The sequence below is a fragment of the Poeciliopsis prolifica genome, unplaced genomic scaffold, assembly GCF_027474105.1.
Source record: "Poeciliopsis prolifica strain line A6 unplaced genomic scaffold, Auburn_PproV2 SCAFFOLD004, whole genome shotgun sequence".
Taxonomy (NCBI): Eukaryota; Metazoa; Chordata; class Actinopteri; order Cyprinodontiformes; family Poeciliidae; genus Poeciliopsis; species Poeciliopsis prolifica.
The window spans coordinates 18,475,917-18,498,003 of NW_026562379.1; the positions used below are offsets into that span (position 1 = coordinate 18,475,917).

Genomic DNA, 22,087 nt, shown 5'->3' on the forward strand with positions numbered 1-22,087 from the left:
CACTGTTTCACTGATTCACTGTTTCACTGATTCACTGTTTCACCGATTCACCGATTCACCGTTTCACCGTTTCACCGATTCACCGTTTCACTGATTCACTGATTCACTGTTTCACTGATTCACTGATTCACTGTTTCACTGATTCACTGATTCACTGTTTCACTGTTTCACCGATTCACCGATTCACCGTTTCACCGTTTCACCGATTCACCGATTCACCGTTTCACCGATTCACCGATTCACCGTTTCACCGTTTCACCGATTCACCGTTTCACCGATTCACCGATTCACCGTTTCACCGTTTCACCGATTCACCGTTTCACCGATTCACCGATTCACCGTTTCACCGATTCACCGTTTCACCGATTCACCGTTTCACCGATTCACCGATTCACCGTTTCACCGATTCACCGATTCACCGTTTCACCGATTCACCGATTCACCGATTCACCGATTCACCGTTTCACCGATTCACTGTTTCACTGATTCACTGATTCACTGTTTCACCGATTCACCGATTCACCGATTCACCGTTTCACCGATTCACTGTTTCACTGATTCACTGATTCACTGATTCACTGATTCACTGTTTCACTGATTCACTGTTTCACTGATTCACTGATTCACTGTTTCACTGGGAGGCTTTAGGAACTCGGGTCATTTGGGGTTAATTACATTGAAATAATTAAATCTGCAATAGTTATAACACTAATTTATTTTTTTCAAACATATATTTGTATGAGACAATTTTCCTGAGGAAATATAAATGGGTCAAATAGGAAAAAGAAAAGAAAACTAAATAGAAAAGTAAAGAAAATTTAAAAAATAAAAAATGAAGAGTATTTAAACTGAGATTTCTTATTTAATTATTTAATTCATAACTATTGGAAGCTTGCTACAAAATTTTGCTCAATATGTGAATTTAAATGTACATTTCTGTGACAGAAGAAGTTAATAATCTATTTATCATCTTTAGTTTGAGCCTGTCGTCCTTTTTCTGCCTCATCAGTGAAGTCAGGAAGTTTCTGTGAGGAGGTGAATATTGGAGGAGTTTCTCTAATCAAGTCTTCACTGATTAATTATGGATCAGTCGGTCTGAGGACGATAACAGCAGCAATTACAGAACCGGAGCTGCAAGCGGGAGACGGATCAGAACAAAGGAGGCAGGAGACCGGGCTGGGGGCGGGGCTTAGAGGGAGGCGATCAGAGTTTCACTGATCAGAGAACAAACAGTAGAAACTGGATCAGATATCGATATTGGCCCAAAGTTTCATATCAGTGCATCTCCAGTCAGAGACATCAGAGTGATTTGGACTTCTCCAGCTGCTGCCCCGTACCGGTTCTGGTTCTGGTTCTGAACAGCTGCCTCTGTTGGTCCTGCAGGTGCGACCAGCTGCCTGGTTCTGATCCTGTTTGCCTCGGAGGTGAAGATCCACCGCCTCTCTGAGCTCATCTCCAACTTCAGGGAGGAGAACTTTGTTTTCCAGACGCACCTTGAACGCTACGACCGCTGCTTCTGGATCTTCTTCCTCATCCTCATCCTCCACGGACTCAACCTGGTTCTGATCCGGCTCACGGGGATCGAGTTCCCGTTCCGGGGGAAGAAAGACGTGGAGCTGAGCGGCGGCGCGGCCGACCTCATGTACTGATGGACTCGCTGCTGCAGTCCAATCAGTCATTGATTATTGATCAGAACCTGAACGATCGGGTCGAATCTGGATGATCCGACTGATTCTTTATTAATTCTGTTTGTAACTTTTTTTAGAGGAAAATAAACTTGTTCTGACTAAATTTGTTGTTTCTCTCTGGATTTATTGATTCTGTAAAAACATCAAATCTTACCAAATATTATTGTTTAGTTTGTAGCATAAATGTTTTAGTTCACATGAACTAAACAAACATTTCACCAACATATGAGATTAATTTCTTAACATTGATGTTGAAAACAGATTATTTCATTTTTCCCATTTTAAGTGAAATAATCTGCTGAAATTTTGTTGCTAGGTAACGAGCTGGGCGCTACCGGGGTTGCTAGGTAACTGTTGTGAAAACAGTGCAATAATCTATTTATCAGAAATATTGATAAACATAAATGTATATTTCTTAGTGAAACGTTTTCACAGAAACGAGATAAAATTAAATTCTTGGTCATATTTCGTGTTTTCATGATTGAAACGTTTGGATCCAAGTTCACATCCCAGTAGAACCTCAGAACCTCCTGCTCTCTCTGAACCCGGAGGTTCTGTTGATCAGCAGGGATCAGGGATTGATCCACGACAGGCCGGTCCTACCGGGCCCAACAGTTCTGCCGACTGTGGGAGTCGGACCGGACCGGGCTCTGAAGGACCCTGCTGGTTCTTTTCTTTGACCCGTCTGTCCCCCGCGGTGACACCAAACCTGATCGTCCGTCTCCAGACGAAGACGCGTTGACAGAAAGATAGAATCGAACAATCGGGCCTGGCGGGCCCGGATCCTCCCGGTTCTGCAGGGGGTTGGTGTCCAGTTCTTTAATTGTGTCTTCCTCAGCGGGACGGCCAATTAAAGGCCAGGATTTCATCCGAGTGACTGCAGACTGAGACGCAGATGGACCCCCTCTGATCCGAGAATCAGGAAGATGAAGGTTCTCCAGAATCTGGACGGATCCAAACCCAACTGGTGCAGCACCAGTCAGAGTCGGTCCAGCCAGTCTCTGCTGTCCTGGTGCTGCTGACGTCCAGATTACGAATCGGCTGCAGGTAAGATCCTGATCGACCTGATCGATTGATCTCTGATTGGCTGATCGGGTCATTAAAATCATTCTGCTCCAACTGAAGAAGGTTTGAGTTGAGATGTGAAGTTTGCAAAGTTATACAGTTAAAAATTACAATCAATAATTTGGGTTATTAACCATAACTAAAATTAGAGATTCATTTTTCAAATCAATATTTTTAGTATGTTAGTTATTTATTTACACATGCCACAGTTTCAAGCGAAACATTTATCAATTTAAAACATTTTTAGTTTACAAACATTTTATTAGGAAATTAAATATTTAGCTCAAACTAGTTATTTTGTGAAAAATGTTGAAACTGAACATTTATAAACTGAACGAACTACATTCTTAGTTTGGGGATAAATATTAATTTTACAAACTCAGCATATAATCTGTAAATCAAATATTTAATTTAGCTACATTTTTATTTAGTAAACTATATATTTAGCTCAACAACTAAGTGTTTGTCTTGCAAGGTAAATGTTTGGCTCACAAACTGAATATTTAGTTAAAATATTGAGCCAAACGTTTAGTGATATTAGTGTGTATAAATCCTGTTTGTGTCTGCAGATGGAGGCGGAGCTTCAGAACATCCTGGTCCAGGTCTCTGACCTGCAGCAGAGGAGGAAAGTTTTCACTCTGCACTCAAAACATCTGACTAATTAAATGACTAACTGTTCATTTCTTCACCGTCTGACCAGGAATCAGTTTGTTTCTCCCATCAGGCTGCAGTCCGACCACAGCATGGTGAGACCATTCACTGTTCAGTCATCACCTGTTTCACCTGCTGCTCCAAAACCAAACAACCAACAACTAAAACATTAACAGCAATAATCTAGAATATTTAGTTTGTCATAGTTTTACATTCATAAATGTCAGTTTGAAACTCAATATTTAATTAGCAGGAGTTAAACTAAGTTTGAAGCAAAATATTTTGCCTCAAACTAAACATCCAGCTTGTTAGTTAAATATGTAGCTTAAGGCTAAATATTCCACTTGCTAACATCTTAGCTTGCAACAAATAATTAGTTTTCAGCTAAATATTTGGCTTACTTATTGTTTAGTTTGGGACTAAATATTTAGTTTTCAACTTAAGTATTTATTTTGGATGTTTATGAATTAATGGGTAACATGACTTTCTGCTGTGACAGTTTCAATAATTCAAATCAATAAATTGTTCTAATGGTTCATTTTTCTAACGCCCCCTGCAGGATCCTCCATGGTAAAACAGTTTTGTAAACGCTGAACCTGTTACAGGTTCTATTTGAGTCAGTTCGGTCTCGGTTCTAATTAGGTTCTGGTCCAGGACTGGGTCACTCTGCCCTCTGCTGATGCAGGTCAGGTACTGCAGCTGGCTCCATTTTCACCTTGCAGGTGATCAGGTGTCACTCAGAGAAGATTCAGTTTCACTGCTGCACCAACCTGCTGCTGTTACTCCCAGGTGTGCAGCAGAACCGCAGCCCGTTCAGGATTGGTCGGGTTCAGGAACCAGAACCATGGGCCCAAACAGAGCTGATGTTTGAGGTTCTGGCTCTGGTTCTGACAGAGGTATTTTGTGGTGATGACGGACTCTGGGTTGGACTACATCGAGTTGCTGCAACACGAAGTCACCAAGAACTCAGATGTGAGTCGTTACAGAATCCAACGGGTTTCCAGAATCCGTCAGACTGAAACATCTTGAAACCTCGTTTTTCTTTCTCGCTTCTGTTTTAAGGAATTTATATCTTACAGAACAAGGAAAGGATTTGTTTCTTTTCTGATTCCACATCTTAAACATCTGAGTCTAAATTCTCCAACAGACTCCACTGGGTTCAGTCCAGCAGCCGTAATCTCTTCTTCCTCAGCCGTGACTCTGGAATGTGGTTTTCCCCTTTGGGGGCGAGAAATCCCTGGATGTCCCAGGAAAAGATACATTCCTGAAGGCATCAGGTGTTGCTCTGAAATCTCCACTGGCCTTGATGGATGATTCTTTTCTATGGTGCAGAATTAGTGCCAAAATTAGGACCATTGTGGATCCAGCAGTGGCTACTGCAGTATGCCTCAGGGTTAGGGGTTAGGGTTAGGGTTAGGGGTTAGGGGTTTAGGGCTAGGGTTAGGGGTAGCATCCAGCAGTAGAACATTAAGAACTTACCATTTTCAAATGCCACGGACATCTTTGGTCCACAGATAGTCTTTCACTATTGTTTGTTTTTTTTTACCTTTAAATGCAGGACTGGATGGATGGAATGGACAAGGTTCAAATATAGCTGATGACATGAAACAGAAATATTTTGGCTTCAGAATTCATTCTAAATATAAAGCTACTTTTTTGCCACTTCACCAGAGAAGTTGTATTCAGCCTGAATGTTTTTGGACAGAACTAATCGGCTTTGTGTTACCAGGATGGTGTTTACTGTGTAGATGTTCATGTTCCTCTCCGTCCTCAGAGGCTGTCGGATGTGGTGAAGGATGAGGACCAGGAAGAGGCCCCTCCACACTGCAGGACCCTCCTGGCTCCCTGCTCCATCCCCCGGAGCCTGGTGATCTCCTCCGGCCTGGGAGGAACACCGGTCACCCCCCAGCTGACTGAGGTGAGCCTGGGAAGAAGCAACAGAGAAAAAACACATACAGAGAGATCTCAGATGATCTCCGACTTCCACTGGACTTTCTGTTGCTCCAGTTGTATGGTCCTTTGGATTCTCCTCCATGTTTCCGACATCCAGCTGTCTGACACAGACTCCATTCTCATTCGTCCCAAAGGAACTTCACACCCACTGAAATATCAGGCCAAGACAATCCAATGTGTTGAATATCCCAAATTTAAGATCAGAGCGGTCCAGACCATTCTGAACAATTGGCACAAAAATTATGTGAACTTTAACCAGAGTACCAATATCACAAAACACACAAATACATGGTTACGTTGGTCAGAAAGTCATTGACTTTCTGCAAGTTGTTCCAATCATTGGGTGTAGCAAAATGAAACAATGTTTGACCAAATGATGGACAAACTCTTGGAACCATTGTGACGAATTTATCAGAACGTCGGATGTAAGTCTTGTTGCAAGTACTGATGAGGGAGCGAAAATATGGAGGAGTTTTGCCAGTCATAGTTTTATAGATGATTTTTTATGGCTGTGCCTAAATACTTTGGAGCTACTTGGCTTCAACTTTTAACTGTCTCCTTGATGAGGGATCACTTGGTGAGCCGCAGCAGGGCTGATCAGGTTCCTGTTTTCCCTCAGAGCCTGAGGAGGATCCTCTTTGGGGCGACTTTTCACGTCTTCAACTACGAGTGGAGGAAGTCCTTCTTCCAGTTCAGAGAACCAGACTCTGAGATGTCATACATCCTGGAGGCCGACAGAGTGAGGAACCAAAGCAGCTTCCGTTGCTCAAAGCTGAACTTTAGTTGGTTGAATCTGAACTTTTACCAAAAACAACTAATTGCTGTTGACCCAGAAATTAGTTGGATCCAGAGCAAAACTCAAACTAAATCTGAGTTCTGTTGAGTTTTGGTTGGTTGGACATGTTCAGACACCTTGTTGAGGTGTCTCACCTGCACAGGTGTGTGTTTCAGGGCGGAGCTCGCGCTATTCAGATGGTCATTCAGGCCCGCATCATCAAGTTCCTGCTGTTCAGCCAACCAGGCAGCACAGACAGACGGACGCTGCACAGGTGAGGATCTTGTTTGGTGCAATGACACCTTCACCTGTGAACACAAGATCACATGACAAGGTCAGGACACCTGAACCATGATTGGCAGCAGAGAGATATCAGATTCATTTTCAATAAGAACTCTAACATCCTGAGACAGAAAATCACTTGGTACCTAGACTCACCAGTCAATGAGCAGAAAGTTATGACGCAAAATCATCTGCAGAGTTAACAAAACTCAACAAATCTGTTCCAACTAATCACTTCCTGAACCACACAAACTGTACGTACAGGAAGATGTGAAGTTACAGATTTGATCCTTTTGATATGCTGTGTAATAGCAGGTTATGGCAACATGGTGGAAGTTAGCACTTTAGAATTAGCTTCCACTAAACATCAAGTTGATGTTGCACTTGAGCATCAGCAGAACTGTTTATGATTAGGGCTTTAGGGCTTTAGGGTTACAGTGCCCACCGATGGTACCACATGGTCAGGCTGCATTCACACCAGCCACAATTTGTCCACTTTAATCAAAGTCTAGTCCGTTTATCTTGAAAGTCTGATTTGTCTGGGAGGTGTGAATTTGTAATCAAACTCTGGTCCTCCTAAAAACCTCAATCTCAGTTGGATTAAAGAAAGCTCTGGTGCTGTTCCAGTGCCTATTTGAATACAAAGCAGACCAGAGACCGCTCCAAAAGCAGGAAGTGGACTACAGAACTGAGTCCTCTGGTCTACCAGGTGTGTACCTGGTGCTTATCTCCAGCGGTCGTTGGGCGAGAGGCAGGGGAATACGCAGCACAATGAGCCAATCCTGAATGGTTTTAATCTGGTGGACAGTAATGTCTCTCCGCCAGCCTCAGTCAGCTGCAACAGAGGGACCAGGACAAGGCGCTGGCAGCTGCGCTGTCCGACAGCCTCTGGTTGGCTGGGAAGAAGGAGCGGGCTACTGTTACCCTGGTAACCGAGGACTATTGCATCACGCCTCACCTGGACTACAAGCTGGATGACTTCACGGAGAAGGTCAGTTCCGCCTCTGCATTCCTGTCTGCAGCGCCGTCCTCCATTTCAACCCCATGATGTCCTCCAGCTGCAGCTGTTCACCTTCGACAGGAAGGACGACGTCTGGAAGTTCATCCTGGACCACATTCAGTGTGTGAGTTGAGCCAGAGATCAGCTCTGACGTGTGAACCTGGGTTTTTACAGAATCTAAACCTGGAAGAGGTTTTGGTTGAACTGACATGAACATCAAGGTTTGGGGAAGTCGATGTTTTAAATCTGTTTGCAGTTTAAAGCAGAGGGGAGTCATGGAGTCATCCTGTTCCTGTACAGCCTCATCTGCTCCCGGACAGTCGACAGGCAACCAAACCTCCATGTTGTCCAAACAGACACAGAAAACCAGCAGGGGGCAGTAAGACCTCTGGTTTGACTCCAGAACCTTTCCATCCAGACTCAGAGATGACATGAGCTCCAACACCTCCCACCTGCTGCACCTCAGCCTGGGAAACTTTGTGTGTCGACAGGTAAGATCCTCACCTGGAGTCCAGACTGCCTGCCTTCACGCACCAGACCTGGGTGCATCTTTTTCCTGAAATCGGACTTTTTCTGCATCGTCGTTCATTCTACTAACTAAATGTGATGCAGTCAGACTGCTGTATGAACAGTTTCTGACCTCAAAGCGACCCGCATGCAGAAGGAGAATGTAGACGCAGCGTCTAGGATGGAGGTTAAAGTTCATCTGCAAAGGGAGCCAAAACAAGGAAATTGATCAAAATGAATCCATGCTGACAGAAACGGCCTTCAGTGGAGCTTTGACTGCAGCTTCTGTGGAGTCAGAGCTCAGACTGGTGGGTTGGGAAACGATGCCTTCACTGGCTGTTTTCATTCCAAATGTGTGAAAAACATTGTTCATATTCCGCTAACCTAAAAAAAAAAATAAAAAAAAAAGCACAATTCCTGTGTTTTTGTTAAATAAGAAACATAATTAAAATCACCAGTTTGTTCACACAGTAAGTTATTATTAGACATGCAGCACCGCCGCCATCATCCTCCCACCACTTCCTGTTGTCTTCTTGGTTTGCACCAATGGGAACAAAGTAATGTTTTCATTGAGCTTTTGGGAAAGAAACAGATTTCCAGAATAAAAGCTTTTTTATTTGTTGAAGCAGATTTATTTTCAGAATGTCAATTTGTGAAACTCTGTTGTCAATAGAAATGCAGCGAGTGATTTAGATTGCTCTCATAATTTTATACAATCATCATTTATCGCGTCTGGCTTCGTAGACGATCCACATGTTCTGTGGACCCTGACCCTGTTCTGGTGGGTTCTGGTCCAGTTCTGTTGGACTCAGACCTTGAACAGCAGATGAGTCTCAGGTTGCTTCGTTTCTGTCTGTATCTCTGCAGGCTTTACTGAACCTGCTGCTGACGGGCCGAGCCAGTCCTCACGTCTTCAACGGGACGCTGCAGTGTGGGGAGGACGGCCAGCCTCTGGAGCGCCCCCTGCAGGGAGTCCTGTCCCGCAGCGATGTGGGGTACCTGCACTGGAGCCGGGAGCAGATGGAGCGAGGCGGGCTGCCTCAGGTAACCAGCTCTCTCCATGCGTCCTCCCAACCTGTAGAGGCAGTATGACATTTTTCCAGGTCTGTTTGACACAACAGCCAATGCTGAGTCAGCAACTCCAGTCCTGGTGTCCTAGTTCAAGGCCAAGAAACATTTTATGAAAGCGTCTCGGACTGTCCGACTAATCTGACAGGAATGTCATGAATGTTTAACTTTTGAAACTTTTCTGAAAACATTTTAGACGAGTCTAAAATGTTCAGTTTTTTTCTTCTGTCTGAAATGTTTTCATTTATTCCTGCTCTAAAACGGCGTTGTATGAAAACTGATTCATATTTGAGTCTGAATTCTTCCGGATGTTCCCCGTTTAGTTTTTTGCTGTTCCTGCAGGTGGGCAGCATGCTGAAGACCCCCCGGTTCCCGGTCTGGGTTTGCTGCATCAACTGCAGCCACTCGGTTCTTTTCAGCCTGAACCGGTCCCTGCTGTCCGACTGGAGGATGGAGCACCAGTTCCAGCTCTTCTACTGCAACGGCCAGAACTCCCAGAGATCCACGGCCCGCCTCACCGTGGGTGAGCGCCGCCGCTGCCGCCGCCTCTTGTTCAGCTCCTGTAAGCCGCTTCAGGTGCATAAAGGTTCTGGTTCTCCTGCAGATACTCACTCCCACCACTGGGAGGCGCCGCCCGCAGAGGCAGACCCGGAGAAACGGTTCCCGTCACTAGAGATGACCATCAGGACCAAGTGGGACGGCGCCGCCATCGACTGGAATGGTACCGACCCGTTCTACTGAGCATAAAATGTGGTGGGCTGTGGCTCCCCCTGCTGGTGGAGACACGGATATAAAATCTGTACGAATCATTTTAAACTGAAAATCAATAAAAACTTCTTTAAAATTAATCTTTTGATGCTTTAATCTGAACAGAAAAACTGTTTGATCTGTGTATGCTAACGAGCCTTAGCATACACAACATGCATTGCTAGCTGCAATGTAGCAAAACGCAAACTAAGGAGGTGATTAACAGCGCTAAGCCCCGCCTCCTGGCTGTAGTTGTTTTTTTCTAGTTAGCACTGGGAGAAGGTGCAGATTTATTGTTTCAGATTATCTGTCTAAACTTTAGTCACATGTTGACAGTTTTTTTGTATATATAAAATGACGTACTGCACCTTTAAGAACCGACTTACACAGTTTACCTGTTTATTTTATCTTTGTTTTCAACTTCAACATTTTCTTCAAACGTTGTCGGATTTAAAGAGTCCATTAATCTCCAAATGAACAGTAAACCTCAGTAAAATGTTCTCAGTAAGAGTGGATCAGTCTGGATCCACTGAGCGGTACCAAACGGGTCGGGTCGGGTCTCCGTATTCAGGACAGCGTTTCCTCTACCAGGTGACTGAATCAGGTACGGTAAGGATCTCACACCATCCCGCTCCACTGCAGCGAGGTGTAGCGGACCGAGCCGTCCGGCGCCGGCGAACACAGCAGAACCGTCTTCTTGACGTTGGAGCCGAGCCGGGCCACACAGAGGACGTCCAGCAGGCAGACGGACTCGTCCAGCGCCAGGCAGACGGCGATGAAGTGGGCGTGGAAACGCAGCGGGTCACCTGAGGATGAAGGGGCGGAGTCAGCTGGAGGTTGGCAGGGTCAAACAGAGGTCGGGGGTTCAGGTTCACCTGGATACACCAGGAAGTCTCCGCCGAACTTCCCTGCAGAGGTCAGGAAGAAGCCCCGCCCCCGCAGGTCCCTGAACACCTGGAACCTGGCCTCACCGCGGGGGGAGCGCTGCGCTCTGATTGGCCAGTCGGCCTCCAGGAAGGCACGGGCTTCTGGACAGTGGCTAAGCCCCGCCCTCGCCGTGCTCAGCTGCACCGCCAGTGCGGAGCGCGGAAAGCTGAAGTTCTGCTCCAGGTCCAGCAGGCGGCGCTGCAGGGCCTCATCTGAGCCTGGATCAGAACCTGAATCGGAACCAGAACCATTAGAGCGCAGCAGAAAAACACCTCGCCATAGTAACGATCCTACCTGATGATGTCATGGCTCGAACCAACGCCGACTTTCTGTCCTCCAGAGCGAAAACGCTCTGCTCCTCGTAGCTCCTCTGCTGCTCCTCCGCATAACGCTGCTGCAGCTCCCCGCCCGCCGCTTCCTGCTGCCAACAAAACAAACACACCCTCAGCTCTAGCTCCACCCCGCCGCTTCCTGCTGCCAACAAAACAAACACACCCTCAGCTCTAGCTCCACCCCGCCGCTTCCTGACAATAATGATGAAACAAACGCACCTTCTTCCTTTCAGAAGGTGAAATTTAAGCTCCACCCCCAAACATCTTTTTGATGCAAATGTCTGACCTGTTCTGTTTCCTCATGTTGGTTCTGACCCAGTTATTACCCAGAACATCTGACCCGGCCTTTTGCTGACCTGGTTCTGGGCGGGCAGAGCGGCGGCGCCACGCCGTTCTCCCAGCAGCCTCTCCTCCTCCGGCAGCAGCAGCAGCGGCCGGCCCAGTCGGACGTTCTGCCGGGGGGTTCTGGGCAGCGACCCGAGCAGCGCCCCCACCAGGCCGTCGGACCTCATGGCCTTCAGGTCCTGGAGCCGCCACAGGAGGGGGGCGGAGTCACAGAGACTCAGCCCGACGACGGGGGCGGGGCTCTGTTCCTCCTGAGGCCGTAGCTCCGCCTCCATCTACAGAAACCGACCAATCAGAAATGAGACAGAAACCAGGAGTTAGACTGAGCCTCTGATTGGTGGATTCATGGCCTTTATGACAGATGGAAACCAGTTCAAGTATTAATTGAGCTTTTGAGATGGTAACCTTGTGTCGTTGCCACGGTTACTGTCTGAACTTGAAATAAAAGAGAAAGCAAATCTGTCTGGATCAGTTTGTGACGAGTGTTTTGGGATCTGCAGCCTGAATTTATGCGCCGTAAAGCAAACAACACATTAAAATGTGAAATAAAAAAGTAAAACAAAATCAATAAAGCAAATATTTAAAGCAGTTTAATAATATTTTAACTGAACCTAACAAACTTATTTCAATTCATTTTGGTCTTTATTTTCTATGGAAACAGTTTCTGGTTCCGGTTCCGGTCCAGGAAAACTGAAAGAACTTTATGGTGATACTACATCCAGGTGTTTGGATCAGTCTGGTTCCGAATCGGTTCTCTGTTCTGTACATAGGAAGAACCGGTTCGGTGTGGACTCATGAACCCATTCCTCCAGATGGTTCGGAACCAGAACCTGACATTACAGACCGTTAACCAGAACCGGTTCCTTACCGGCACGTGTTTCCTCCGCGTCACGACGTGCCGTAAACTGGTCCAGCTGTAGCTCCTCTGTACAGGTGTTAGTCCTCCGTCCTGACCCACAGCTCCCGGTACCGGTACCGGTACCAGAACAGCGCAGGAAGCGTCTGCAAAGATCAACACGAAACATGGAGAGGGTCCGCTCGGTCACAGCCAGCCGGCGGGCAGCTCGGCCGAGAGGGAGGAGTGTTTGAGACAGTTGTTAGTGGGAGGGGTTCAGAAACGGCCAATCAGAGCGATCCGCGATGATTACGTCACAACTCCCAGCAATTTCTTTTTATTTTTGTGGCTGTACCTTTGATTGCATCTTCCTATTGGTTGAAAATGCAGCCAATAGGAGCAGAGTGAGGCTGAACAGGCAGCAAAGTGAACCTATCAGATGCTGGTATTTATCTTTTAAGATAAGTTTGGCAGCTGAAACTGAAGTGATAGAAAATATTCCAGAAAATGAAACCTGGATGAAAACTTCCCAGACTCCAGCTGCTCTGGTGATGAGCTGGACCCAAAACCAGGTCAGAACCAGGGTCAGAGGTCATGACTACACATCAAAGACGCTGAGCTTCAGAACAGGCTTTTATTGTGAAACACTGTACAGATGAGGCAGCCTCACTGCCTACGTTTCCCAGAATGCGGCTGTCGCTCAGCAGACCTAAAAGACTAAGCCCCGCCCCCGGATCCATTCCCGTTTCTGTCCAATCAGCCGCTGCTCCTGGCTGTGTCAGAGTGAAGCATGCTGGGAAGGCGTCCTACGGCTTGACCTGCAGCGCCTGCAGCTCCTTCAGCAGCTGCTCCTCCTTCTGGATCTTCTCCACCTGCAGCAGACAGACAGAGCAGCTTCTTTAAAGGTCAGAGGTCACCATACTGGTCTGAATGTTACTGCGTATGCAGACGATATTCTGCTGTGTTTACGGATCCGTCACCTGGTTCTTCTGCAGAACTTTCCCAGACGCCTGCTGCTCCTTCAGCTCCTCGATGGCTTTCAGTTTCTGAGAATAGATGAGATTAGAAGGTTTTAATCTCCTGATGTTTGATTTTCAGGCAGCAGATGCAGATTTCATAGCGGCCCCATTTCTTCTCACCTTGTTTAAGTTCTTGATCTTCTTGTCTGTCTCCGGGTCTCCGCTGCCGCTGGTCACCTCTGATTGGCTGTGGCTCTCAGGTGCGGGAGCAGATTGAGGTTCAGGGTCAGGTTTGGCCTCCTGCGTCAAGATTTAAGGAGTTTTCACAGATAATCAGAGACGGAGCAGCAGAACAAGGACACCTTCGCACCGATTGACTGTTTTTATTACCGATATCTGAGGTCTGGCGTTGGTTTCCGTCCACTGCCACGTCGCATTAAAAGTTTTACTATTTACCGAATGACACTTCATTCATGCACCGCACTTTGGACATCCCTGAATTAGCCTGAATAGATCCGGTCTTATAGATCCAGAACATTGTCTCGGATACCTGATCTAGAATTTATTGAACCAGATGTTGATCTGATATCTGAAACTAAACTGCCGTTTGGTATCTGATTACAGGAAGTAATTGTGGTTCTGCTCACCAGTTTCGCGGCTTTCTTTGCTTCTCGCTTCCTCTGGTTCTTCAAAGCCGTCTTGGAGAGGCTCTTCTCTCCTCCCGGTCCGGCCCGGAGGTTCTGAGGCAGTTCTTCTTCATGCTGATGGACAGACGCTCCGTTACCAGACATTCAGCTCCAGGCTGGATGTATTTTAACGTTTCCTCACCAGTTTGGAGCTGGGAGCGGCCGGCAGGTGCCTCAGTGCGGGGGGACGGTACGCCTGCGTGGGGGCGGCCTGGGTGGAGCCCAGTTCACTGGGCGCAGCCTGGTACCGGATGGGCCGCTCCGGAAAGGTGCCATCCGGGAACGGCTGCCAGCGGACGTCCCACAGCTCTGCGCCCTTTACGATATCGTGCTTCTGCAGAACCGAGCCCGTGTAATGCCAGATCTTATATCCGTTACTGACCCGTAGCCGAGGGGCGCAGGTCGCCGTGACGATGTGCTCGCCATCGGGACACCAGGAGAAAAACGTGGCGTCTGGAGCCTCAGGCGTGGACACCTGCAGGACAGCAGAGAGACATCAGCAAAATAAACACCTGGACGATTTAATTCACTTACCTTAACTCATCTAACCGGAGCTAACGGATGCTAACAGGGAAAACTTAGCAAAATAAACAGCTAACCAAAGCTAACGGATGCTAACAGGGAAAACTTAGCCAAATAAACAGCTAACCGAAGCTAACGGATGCTACCAGGGAAAACTTAGCAAAATAAACAGCTAACCGAAGCTAACAGATGCTAACAGGGAAAACTTGGCCAAAAGTAAACAGCTAACTGAAGCTAACGGATGCTAACAGAACAAACGCTCCGAAGTTTGTGGTCGTCCCATTTACATGTTTATGGTATGAAATCAGGTTCAGCCTTTTCATTCGCCACCAGAACACACGGGAGCTCACTCTGAAAACTGTTTTTTCTAAAATAAATAAAACAACTAAAACTAATTTCCATGTGTTAAAAACGCTCCTGTTTTAAAATGACAACATTTTCACCAGGTAAAACTCTCACCTGTTTGTACTTCTTCACGTCCCAAACCTCCATCTTGCCCCTGAGGTTCCCGAACCCGGCCAGAACCAGGATGTGGCCCTGAGGACTGAGGCAGGAGGGAAACAATTCGACTGAAACCTGAAAGGTTTTTAGGTTTACGGAGCAGATTTCACCACCTGACAGCATTTGAACTCTTTTAAAGGTCAAGTAATTTCAAGGTAAGTTTTCTAACTTTTCCAGTACTTTGGATTTAAAATCAATACAATAACTCTCTGTTATAAGCACATTTAGCATCATGTTCATTGATTGTCAGCGCTAAGCCCCGCCTCCCGGCTCTGACTGGATGCTTTTAGTTCAGGAAGGATCTGATCAAAAACTGACAGTTTTAACAAATATTTAAAACCATATTTGTTCTAAATGTTACGCTCCAGAAACAGAACTGGTGTGATTCCCCTCCCTACCTGTAGTAGGCGGCGTTTCGCGGGCCGGTTCCGAAGTCGAACACGGCTTCACACTTCAGGTTGAAGACGGTGGCTTTGGCCGGCATGAAGCCGTAAACCACGCAGAACTCCGAGGAGTTGGGGCTCCAGGCCGCGTCGTAGATCGGCCCGTTCTTGGCTGCGGGAGAGTCAGATGTCGGTGTTCTGGATCGGAAGCGGGTCGCCTACCGAGCTCGGTTCTTACCCAGCTGGACCAGAGACGTCTCTCCGTTCACACCCAGGTAGTGCAACGTCTGCTCGCCGTAATATGAAGCTCCGCTTTTATCCACCTCTGTGCTCGCCGTGACCAGGACGGCGGAGGCTGGGGGGAAGACACGGGTCAGAGTCCGGACCCGACCGGACCGGACCGGGCCGAGCTCTGGACTGGACCCGCTCACCTTTCTGGTTCCACTGCATCATGACTTTGTCCGCCTTGAAGAAGCTCTTGTTAGCGAGCGCCGCGCCGGGCCCGCCCAGAACCGGGTACTGGTAGAGCCGCACGAAGGACGGCGCTCCTTTACTGCCGGGGACGTAGATGGCGACCTGCAGAGGGCAGACAGGGTCAGACGGGATCAAATGGGGACAGACGGGGTCAGATGGGGTCAGACGGGGACAGACGGGGTTAGATGGGGACAGACGGGGTCAGATGGGGTCAGACGGAGACAGACGGAGACAGACGGGGTCAGACGGGGACAATACGGTTTGGTCTCACCTTGCAGGGCAGAGCTCCAGGCGATACGGCAAAGTCAGAAACTTTCTGCATGTGAAGCTTGTTGGCGATGGAGTCTGAGGAAGAAAACAAGAGGCTGCCGTTACCATGAGGACGAGAAGCCTGATGTCCAAAATTCATATTAAAAAATGCAAAAGTGAGTTTGAGTGACAATTTTTTTTATTATTTGTTCATAATTATTATTATAGATCAAAAACAAAAAATGTTTCTGTCTTGTTCACAAGTTTTCTACAATTCTTGGTAAAGGACTTAAAAAAAAGTCATTTCAAGGGCCACAAATGGCCCATGAGCCACAGTTTGAAGACCTACTGGTTTCCTGAGAGGCCGACCATTAACTGAATGCTAACCAAGGTTACTACTGTCAACAAAAACCAATAAAATAAAATTCAAAGGTAAAAAAACCCAATTTTTTATCTGAAGTAAAAATAAAAACAAGACTAAATCTGACAAAACTGAATTATTGAGTAAAAGTTGTTGGTTTGCGTCTCTTCAGCTCGAATCTCCAGCAGAGAATCGGGGACAGAGGAGGCGCTCGCTGCGCCGCGTTCTGCCAGCAGATGGCGATGCAAGTCAGGTCAAAATATGACATAAAGCTAAAAGTTTCTCACTGAAGTCATTGTTCTCAAAGAAGTGCAGCTCGTTGTTGACGCTCCTCACACAGACCTTCTCGTCTGCAGACCACCTGGGACACCTGGACACAACAACAGACATGAAACCCGACCGGTCGATCAGAAACACACCCAGAAACCTCACTAACCCCACTGGAAGCAGCCCACCATGTCGTCGTGCTAGAAAACATTGAAAATTTGAAAATGTGACTGTTCTAGCGGGTCCATAGCTGTCTGTGATTGGCTGCAGGTGAGGCTCAGTTAGAACAGAACCAGAACACAAAGCCTCACTGCACAAATATAATGTCATACGCAGAAGGTTGGCAGCATCCAGGCTTTCAGGAAAGACAGCGTCCAACATACTTTGGATTTTTATTTATGTCTTGTGGCTTTATTGGATGAAGACGTTAGTGAGCCAATCAGAGTGCATGCAGAGTGTGCTGGACCAACCAGGAGTCGATTTTCTTCTGGTACAGAGCTTTGACCAGTTGGCCGGTCTGCAGCTCCCACAGCTGCAGGTTGGCTTCCCCCTGAGGACTGTCCTGAGTCTCTGCAAGGACAGACAGACAGACAGAGTCTCAGTGGCTTCCTGGACGTTTCCTCCAGCGTTTCTGGGTCGTCTCTTACTGGTGTACGGTTGCCAGGTGACCAGGATGTTATTTAGGGGAGAGAACTCCAGCAGAACGGTTTTTGGGAGGTCAAAGGTGGACACCACAGATCCGTCCGCACATTTCACCACAGAGACGCTGAAGGACAGAAAGACAGACAGTCAACAAGCCGCCATGTTGCGTGAAGACAAGCGATTAAAAACCAACCTGTGTCCGTTGCACCATCCTACGAGCGTCCCGTCCCTGCTGAAGGTGAGGTACCTGCTGGGCCGGCTGTCCCTGAGAGACACAGACACCAGGTCACAAAAGGTCACAGGAAGCTGCTTGATGACAGAGGGGAGGAGAGCACCTCTGGAAGGACGAGTGCTGCTCACACCGCGGGGGTCCGCACAGCAACGACGTTCCTTCTGATCCACTCACTGAAACAGAAACACGGTGAAGCTGCAGCAGGAATATTCCTGACTGTACGTATGATTACAGGGAATCCCCGTTTTGTGATTGGTTTGCATCTGTATCAGTCGACATCAGTGATTTTTTAACAAATCAATATCAGACTTATAAATAAAAACTGAAATGAAACCAACAACCAATATTTTTTTTCCATTTTGTTGCAATCTGTTTCGGGTGAGGGTTTTCCCTAAAAATGATATTGTATATTTCTCTATCGGCAAATATCGGTTATCGGCATAGCAGAACTATTCATATTGGATATTAATTTTGGCCCGAATTTTAATATCATCCAGGTCTATTTTTAGCGTTGATTACTGATTGGTAGTATCAACATCTGTGTCTTTGGTTGGATTCCTAATGGCCTCTAACCCGATTTATGGCAAAACATGGAGGCAACCAACCTGATTTTGTGACTTTAATCATTATGGTGATTTCTGAAAACTTAACAGAAATCTCAACTATAATCAATACTCCAGTAGATGCTCTAGATCGTCTCTAAATCTTTGTCTACATCACACAAAAACAATTCCAATAACTTTTTCTAAAGTTAGTGTGTTGAATGCCATTCAGCTCTGCTCTAATTTAAATGACTATTGACTGTCAAGTGATGAATCGATCAGGTAAAATTAAATGAAAGACATTTTCTGAACTGAAGATGAGGATTTTAATTTTCGGCATGAACTCAGGAACCCAGTCTGCAGCGGAACCAGCTGATCTTCATGGTGTTGTGTCGGTCACTGGAAGCTGTGGCGCTCCGACAGCAGCCACCGGCGTGGCTTATTGACTCCAGGTGTTTTACTGAACGGGTTCAGGGTGATTTAAATCAAGCCGAATGACGCAGCGCGGTCTGCTGTCGTTGGCGACGTCACACTCCAGTTGCCGGAGTTTCAATGTTTCAATCGAACGGATGTTAAATTGACGCTGAACGGATTTCTTACGGACTCTGGTTAAATGTCGGTTAATGAAAAACAACAACACTTCATCTTAGAGTCTGACTCCGTCAATGACGTCACACACTGAATAAACAAACCAACAACGAGAGGAAAACGTCACAAAACACAGAGGTTTAACTTGGAATTACCTGCGAGCAGCGGAATGGGGGGCGCCATGTTTACATGTGCCGGAAGAAGAAGGGAGTTACCCGGAAATGCGTGACGGGGGCAGGAGGCGGGACTTCCAGTGCCACATCAGCATAACGCGTCTGGTTCTCTTTAAACAGATAACTATGATAGCTGATTTTTTTCACCTTAAATGTGACGTAGAACTCACTGTTTCCGTTTTGAGATGAAATGTGAGCCTTTGATGACCAAATAATCTGTTTTCTTAAAGCTGAACAACTTATTAAACCTCAACGAGGGTCAAGATGCTGTGTACTACACAAACCTAACACAACTTCCGTTTTCAAAATAAGAGTTGGAAGACATGGATTATGGGACATTACAGCTGACTTTTAATGACAGAAATTAAATGACAACAACAAGCAAGCCTGAGAGTAAATAAAATTGTCCTCTTACATAAAAAAACTGCATTTTATATTTATAATGGAAATTTTTGTTTTAAGAGTAGTTTAGCTCCAAGTTTGCACTTTAACGTGAGAGCTATTATTATACCGTATTGTTTTTATACAGTGTCTGGATACTCTGCTCAACACAAGTAATTTTACAGAAGAATAAAAATATTTGTTTTTACCAAAACTGTGGGGACACAGACATGCCTGCTGTTAATGTAAAAATGAGACTTGGTGCATATAGTTTCTGTTCTAATGTTATTGTTTATCTATGGAGACTGTGAATATGCGCCATACATGATTAATGGAAGTACTTTACTCTGTTCTGACGTACAACATTTATGCATTGCCTAATTTAAGTATTAGTTTGATACATTTTTATTTAAAAAAAATGTTTAGAAAAGTATTTCTCTTTATTGAATGGCTCTTGAATAAATTGTCTGATGGATACTTTTTACGTTTACTTTATTAAAAATATATTGAAGTTGAAAACATTTTCTACAAACTAAGACACTTTATTCTGAAGGAGCGTACCGGAAGTCCGAGTTTGGTGCTCACACGCTACACGGCGCAAGGTTGCTCATAGGGGGCGTGGCTTGTTTAAAGAAGGCGGGACTTCGAGTTTTTGAGGACGTAGACAAAGCTGCGTTCCTCCCAGTCCGAGAGCCCAGCGGAGCGAGAGCGCGAGGACAGCTAACGGCGTTAACAAACAAACAAATAAACAAACAAACATCAAACAAAGAAGGAGCAAAGATGGTGGCCAAGCAGAGGATCCGCATGGCGAACGAGAAGCACAGCAAGAACATCACGCAGCGGGGGAACGTGGCCAAGTCCACGGTGAGTGACCGAACCCGACCGGAACCAGTCCGGAGCCGCTGATCAGATTCTGACCGAACTGAACCAGGTCGAGCTTAAGGTGAGATCTGATGACGTCATCATGAGCAGAAACGGAGGTTCCTGGGATCGATCAGCTGATTGGTTCCCAGAAGCAGCTGGACTTCTGTTTCTGCTAAAATCTTAGTTTTCTCTGGTTCGGTTCGGTTCGGTTCCGATTACAAACATGCTGTCAGTGATCGATCATCAGAAAAACGGGGAGGAAGGTTCCAGGAGAAAATCCTCAGAGAATGATCGATTGATCACATCTGATCAGCTGAGGAAAACTCTCTGATCATCATCGATCAGAGCTGATCAATAATCGAAGTGCCGTGTGTTTCAGAGGAACCTGGTGGAGGAGAAGGGAGTTGGACCGTGGCTGCTGGCGCTCTTCATCTTCGTGGTCTGTGGATCAGGTGAGTCTTCTTCATCCATCAGGTTATCAATATCAGCATTGATCTCCTTTAATTGAACAGTTATGAGAGGAATATGGAGATCATTATCAATGAATTTAACAAAACTACAGCAGGGTCTTTGCTAGATATGATAAAAATGTATTTTTCAATAATAAAGTAAAATTTTTCTGTTTAGCTTCATTGTTGATGTCAGATCCTTTTAAATTACATGATTAAACTTAATAAATCAGCTGAGAAACTAAAATGTTTCTTTCAATTAAAAAATATTGAAATTCTCCTGCAGATTTGGATCCACAATAATTTCCACTCTGCTACAAAAACATCAGACTGTTTTATAAATATTTATTTTATTGTTGAGCAGGAAGAGAAATCCTCAAAACTTTATGCAAGTTTAGTTTACATTTTACTTTACTGCAGTTTGTTTTCTGCAGCTATTTTTAATTATAAATTGTTTTGTAACTTTTTACTTCATTCAATTACTTGTTACATATTTTAACAGATTATTGTTTCCTTATCTTAAAAACTTTGCTATTTTATCAGTTTGAGCTCATACTTTTATTTAGGAAAGTTAAGATATAAAAAGAAACAAAATCAACTAAAACCATTTGAAATGCAATGCATGCCAAGTTGTTTCTGTAAAATATGTGAAAATAAGTTCAAATAACTTTGATCTAATTGTGTTTTCTGTAGAATCAATGATTCATATTTTATTTATTCACTCAGATTAATTTCAGTTGATGAAACTTTACCAGCGGGGGTCAAACGTGGCCTTTGACCTTTCACATCAGCGCTCTGATGTCGCTCCAACCTTTAGAGAAAGGACAGATAAGAAACACCTGTCTGCCAGGTGTGAGTTTGTCTGCACATGCTCAGTGGGACGCAGAGCGGTTATTGATCAGAGGTCTCACTCTGATCAGAGTCCAGCTGTTTCTGTCGGTTCCCACAGGAATAAACTGATGAAACACCTTAATGTCACAGAATGAAGAAAAGCTAAATAAAATGTACAAAAAGATAAACAAAAATCAAGTTGAATAATTGAAGAAAGTTTTTGAAAAATATTAAAATCATGCAAATAGAATTACCATATATTTGAGTAAATTAAACAAACGTAAACCATGTGGTAAAAGTTTGTTGTTCTGTTTCCCGGCAGCCATCTTCCAGATCATCCAGAGCATCAGGATGGGCATGTAGAGTGACGTCACCAGCAGGGGGCAGGGCCTGAACTGAGAAAGCATGACATCAAACATTCCTGAACTTTGACCTCTGACAGAAGCCCCGCCCCGCTCTCCATCTAGCCCCGCCCCTTCCGTATTAGCCCCGCCCCCAGAGACAGGCCCGTCCTGCCGCTGCTCCACGTGCCTTCCTCTGTTTACCTGGACGTAGCTCCGCCCCCTCTGGATGCGCCTCATGAGCCTGACGGCGGAGTGGGCGGGGTTAAAGTCCAGATCCAATCTGTCTCCTCCTCGCGGAGCCGACAGGAAGCGACCTTTTGAATCAGAAGGTGTAAAGGTGCCGACAGGTGAGGCTGCACCGTGTGCAGCTGCACCTGAACATTCCTGATCCACCAATAAAGTTTCACTCTGAACATCGTTGCTGCCTCTGTGTTTCCTGGTCCCGGTTCTGGAGCCAAGCGGTT

General features: G+C 45.8%; 5 protein-coding genes across 8 annotated transcripts in view; 3 read left to right on the forward strand and 2 right to left on the reverse strand.

Moving 5' to 3' along the window:
• clrn1 (clarin 1) overlaps positions 1-1,791 on the forward strand; it is a 4,637-nt gene extending 2,846 nt beyond the window's left edge. The window contains exon 3 of the mRNA XM_055028664.1: positions 1,384-1,791. Coding sequence (XP_054884639.1) covers positions 1,384-1,649 — 266 coding nt within the window. The 3' untranslated portion in view covers positions 1,650-1,791. The remainder of the gene's footprint in view (positions 1-1,383) is intronic.
• Positions 1,792-4,275: 2,484 nt separating this feature from the next.
• On the forward strand, positions 4,276-9,730 carry mindy4b (MINDY family member 4B). The gene is made up of 11 exons (XM_055028425.1): positions 4,276-4,376; positions 5,179-5,322; positions 5,977-6,096; positions 6,309-6,406; positions 7,240-7,405; positions 7,473-7,538; positions 7,671-7,741; positions 7,833-7,905; positions 8,789-8,965; positions 9,332-9,512; positions 9,594-9,730. The coding sequence occupies exons 1-11, from the start codon at positions 4,314-4,316 to the stop codon at positions 9,728-9,730; spliced, it is 1,296 nt and encodes a 431-aa protein (XP_054884400.1). The 5' UTR covers positions 4,276-4,313.
• tsen34 (TSEN34 tRNA splicing endonuclease subunit) lies at positions 9,603-12,415 on the reverse strand. 4 transcript variants are annotated; one of them, XR_008605861.1, is made up of 6 exons: positions 12,209-12,415; positions 11,352-11,615; positions 10,958-11,084; positions 10,612-10,893; positions 10,132-10,542; positions 9,603-9,759 (listed from the first exon to the last, which is right to left on the reverse strand). XR_008605861.1 is itself a non-coding variant. In XM_055028423.1 (5 exons), exons 2-5 carry the CDS (start codon positions 11,613-11,615, stop codon positions 10,355-10,357), a joined length of 858 nt encoding a protein of 285 aa, XP_054884398.1. In that variant the 5' UTR covers positions 12,209-12,415; the 3' UTR covers positions 9,777-10,354. The 4 variants fall into 4 exon arrangements, 2 of the variants coding, with proteins under 2 accessions (XP_054884398.1, XP_054884397.1); XR_008605860.1 differs by having other exon boundaries at positions 9,603-9,762; XM_055028423.1 differs by lacking the exon at positions 9,603-9,759 and having other exon boundaries at positions 9,777-10,542; positions 10,958-11,081.
• A 380-nt stretch (positions 12,416-12,795) lies between these two features.
• On the reverse strand, positions 12,796-18,843 carry eif2a (eukaryotic translation initiation factor 2A). The gene is made up of 16 exons (XM_055028419.1): positions 18,737-18,843; positions 17,555-17,624; positions 17,413-17,484; positions 17,225-17,343; positions 17,048-17,147; positions 16,598-16,680; positions 15,972-16,045; positions 15,658-15,802; positions 15,465-15,581; positions 15,242-15,398; positions 14,802-14,886; positions 13,963-14,295; positions 13,782-13,895; positions 13,315-13,434; positions 13,156-13,221; positions 12,796-13,047 (listed from the first exon to the last, which is right to left on the reverse strand). Exons 1-16 carry the CDS (start codon positions 18,762-18,764, stop codon positions 12,982-12,984), a joined length of 1,749 nt encoding a protein of 582 aa, XP_054884394.1. The 5' UTR covers positions 18,765-18,843; the 3' UTR covers positions 12,796-12,981.
• Positions 18,844-19,800: 957 nt separating this feature from the next.
• On the forward strand, positions 19,801-22,040 carry serp1 (stress-associated endoplasmic reticulum protein 1). The gene is made up of 3 exons (XM_055028424.1): positions 19,801-19,999; positions 20,379-20,451; positions 21,602-22,040. Exons 1-3 carry the CDS (start codon positions 19,916-19,918, stop codon positions 21,640-21,642), a joined length of 198 nt encoding a protein of 65 aa, XP_054884399.1. The 5' UTR covers positions 19,801-19,915; the 3' UTR covers positions 21,643-22,040.
• The last annotated feature ends 47 nt before the right edge of the window (positions 22,041-22,087 follow it).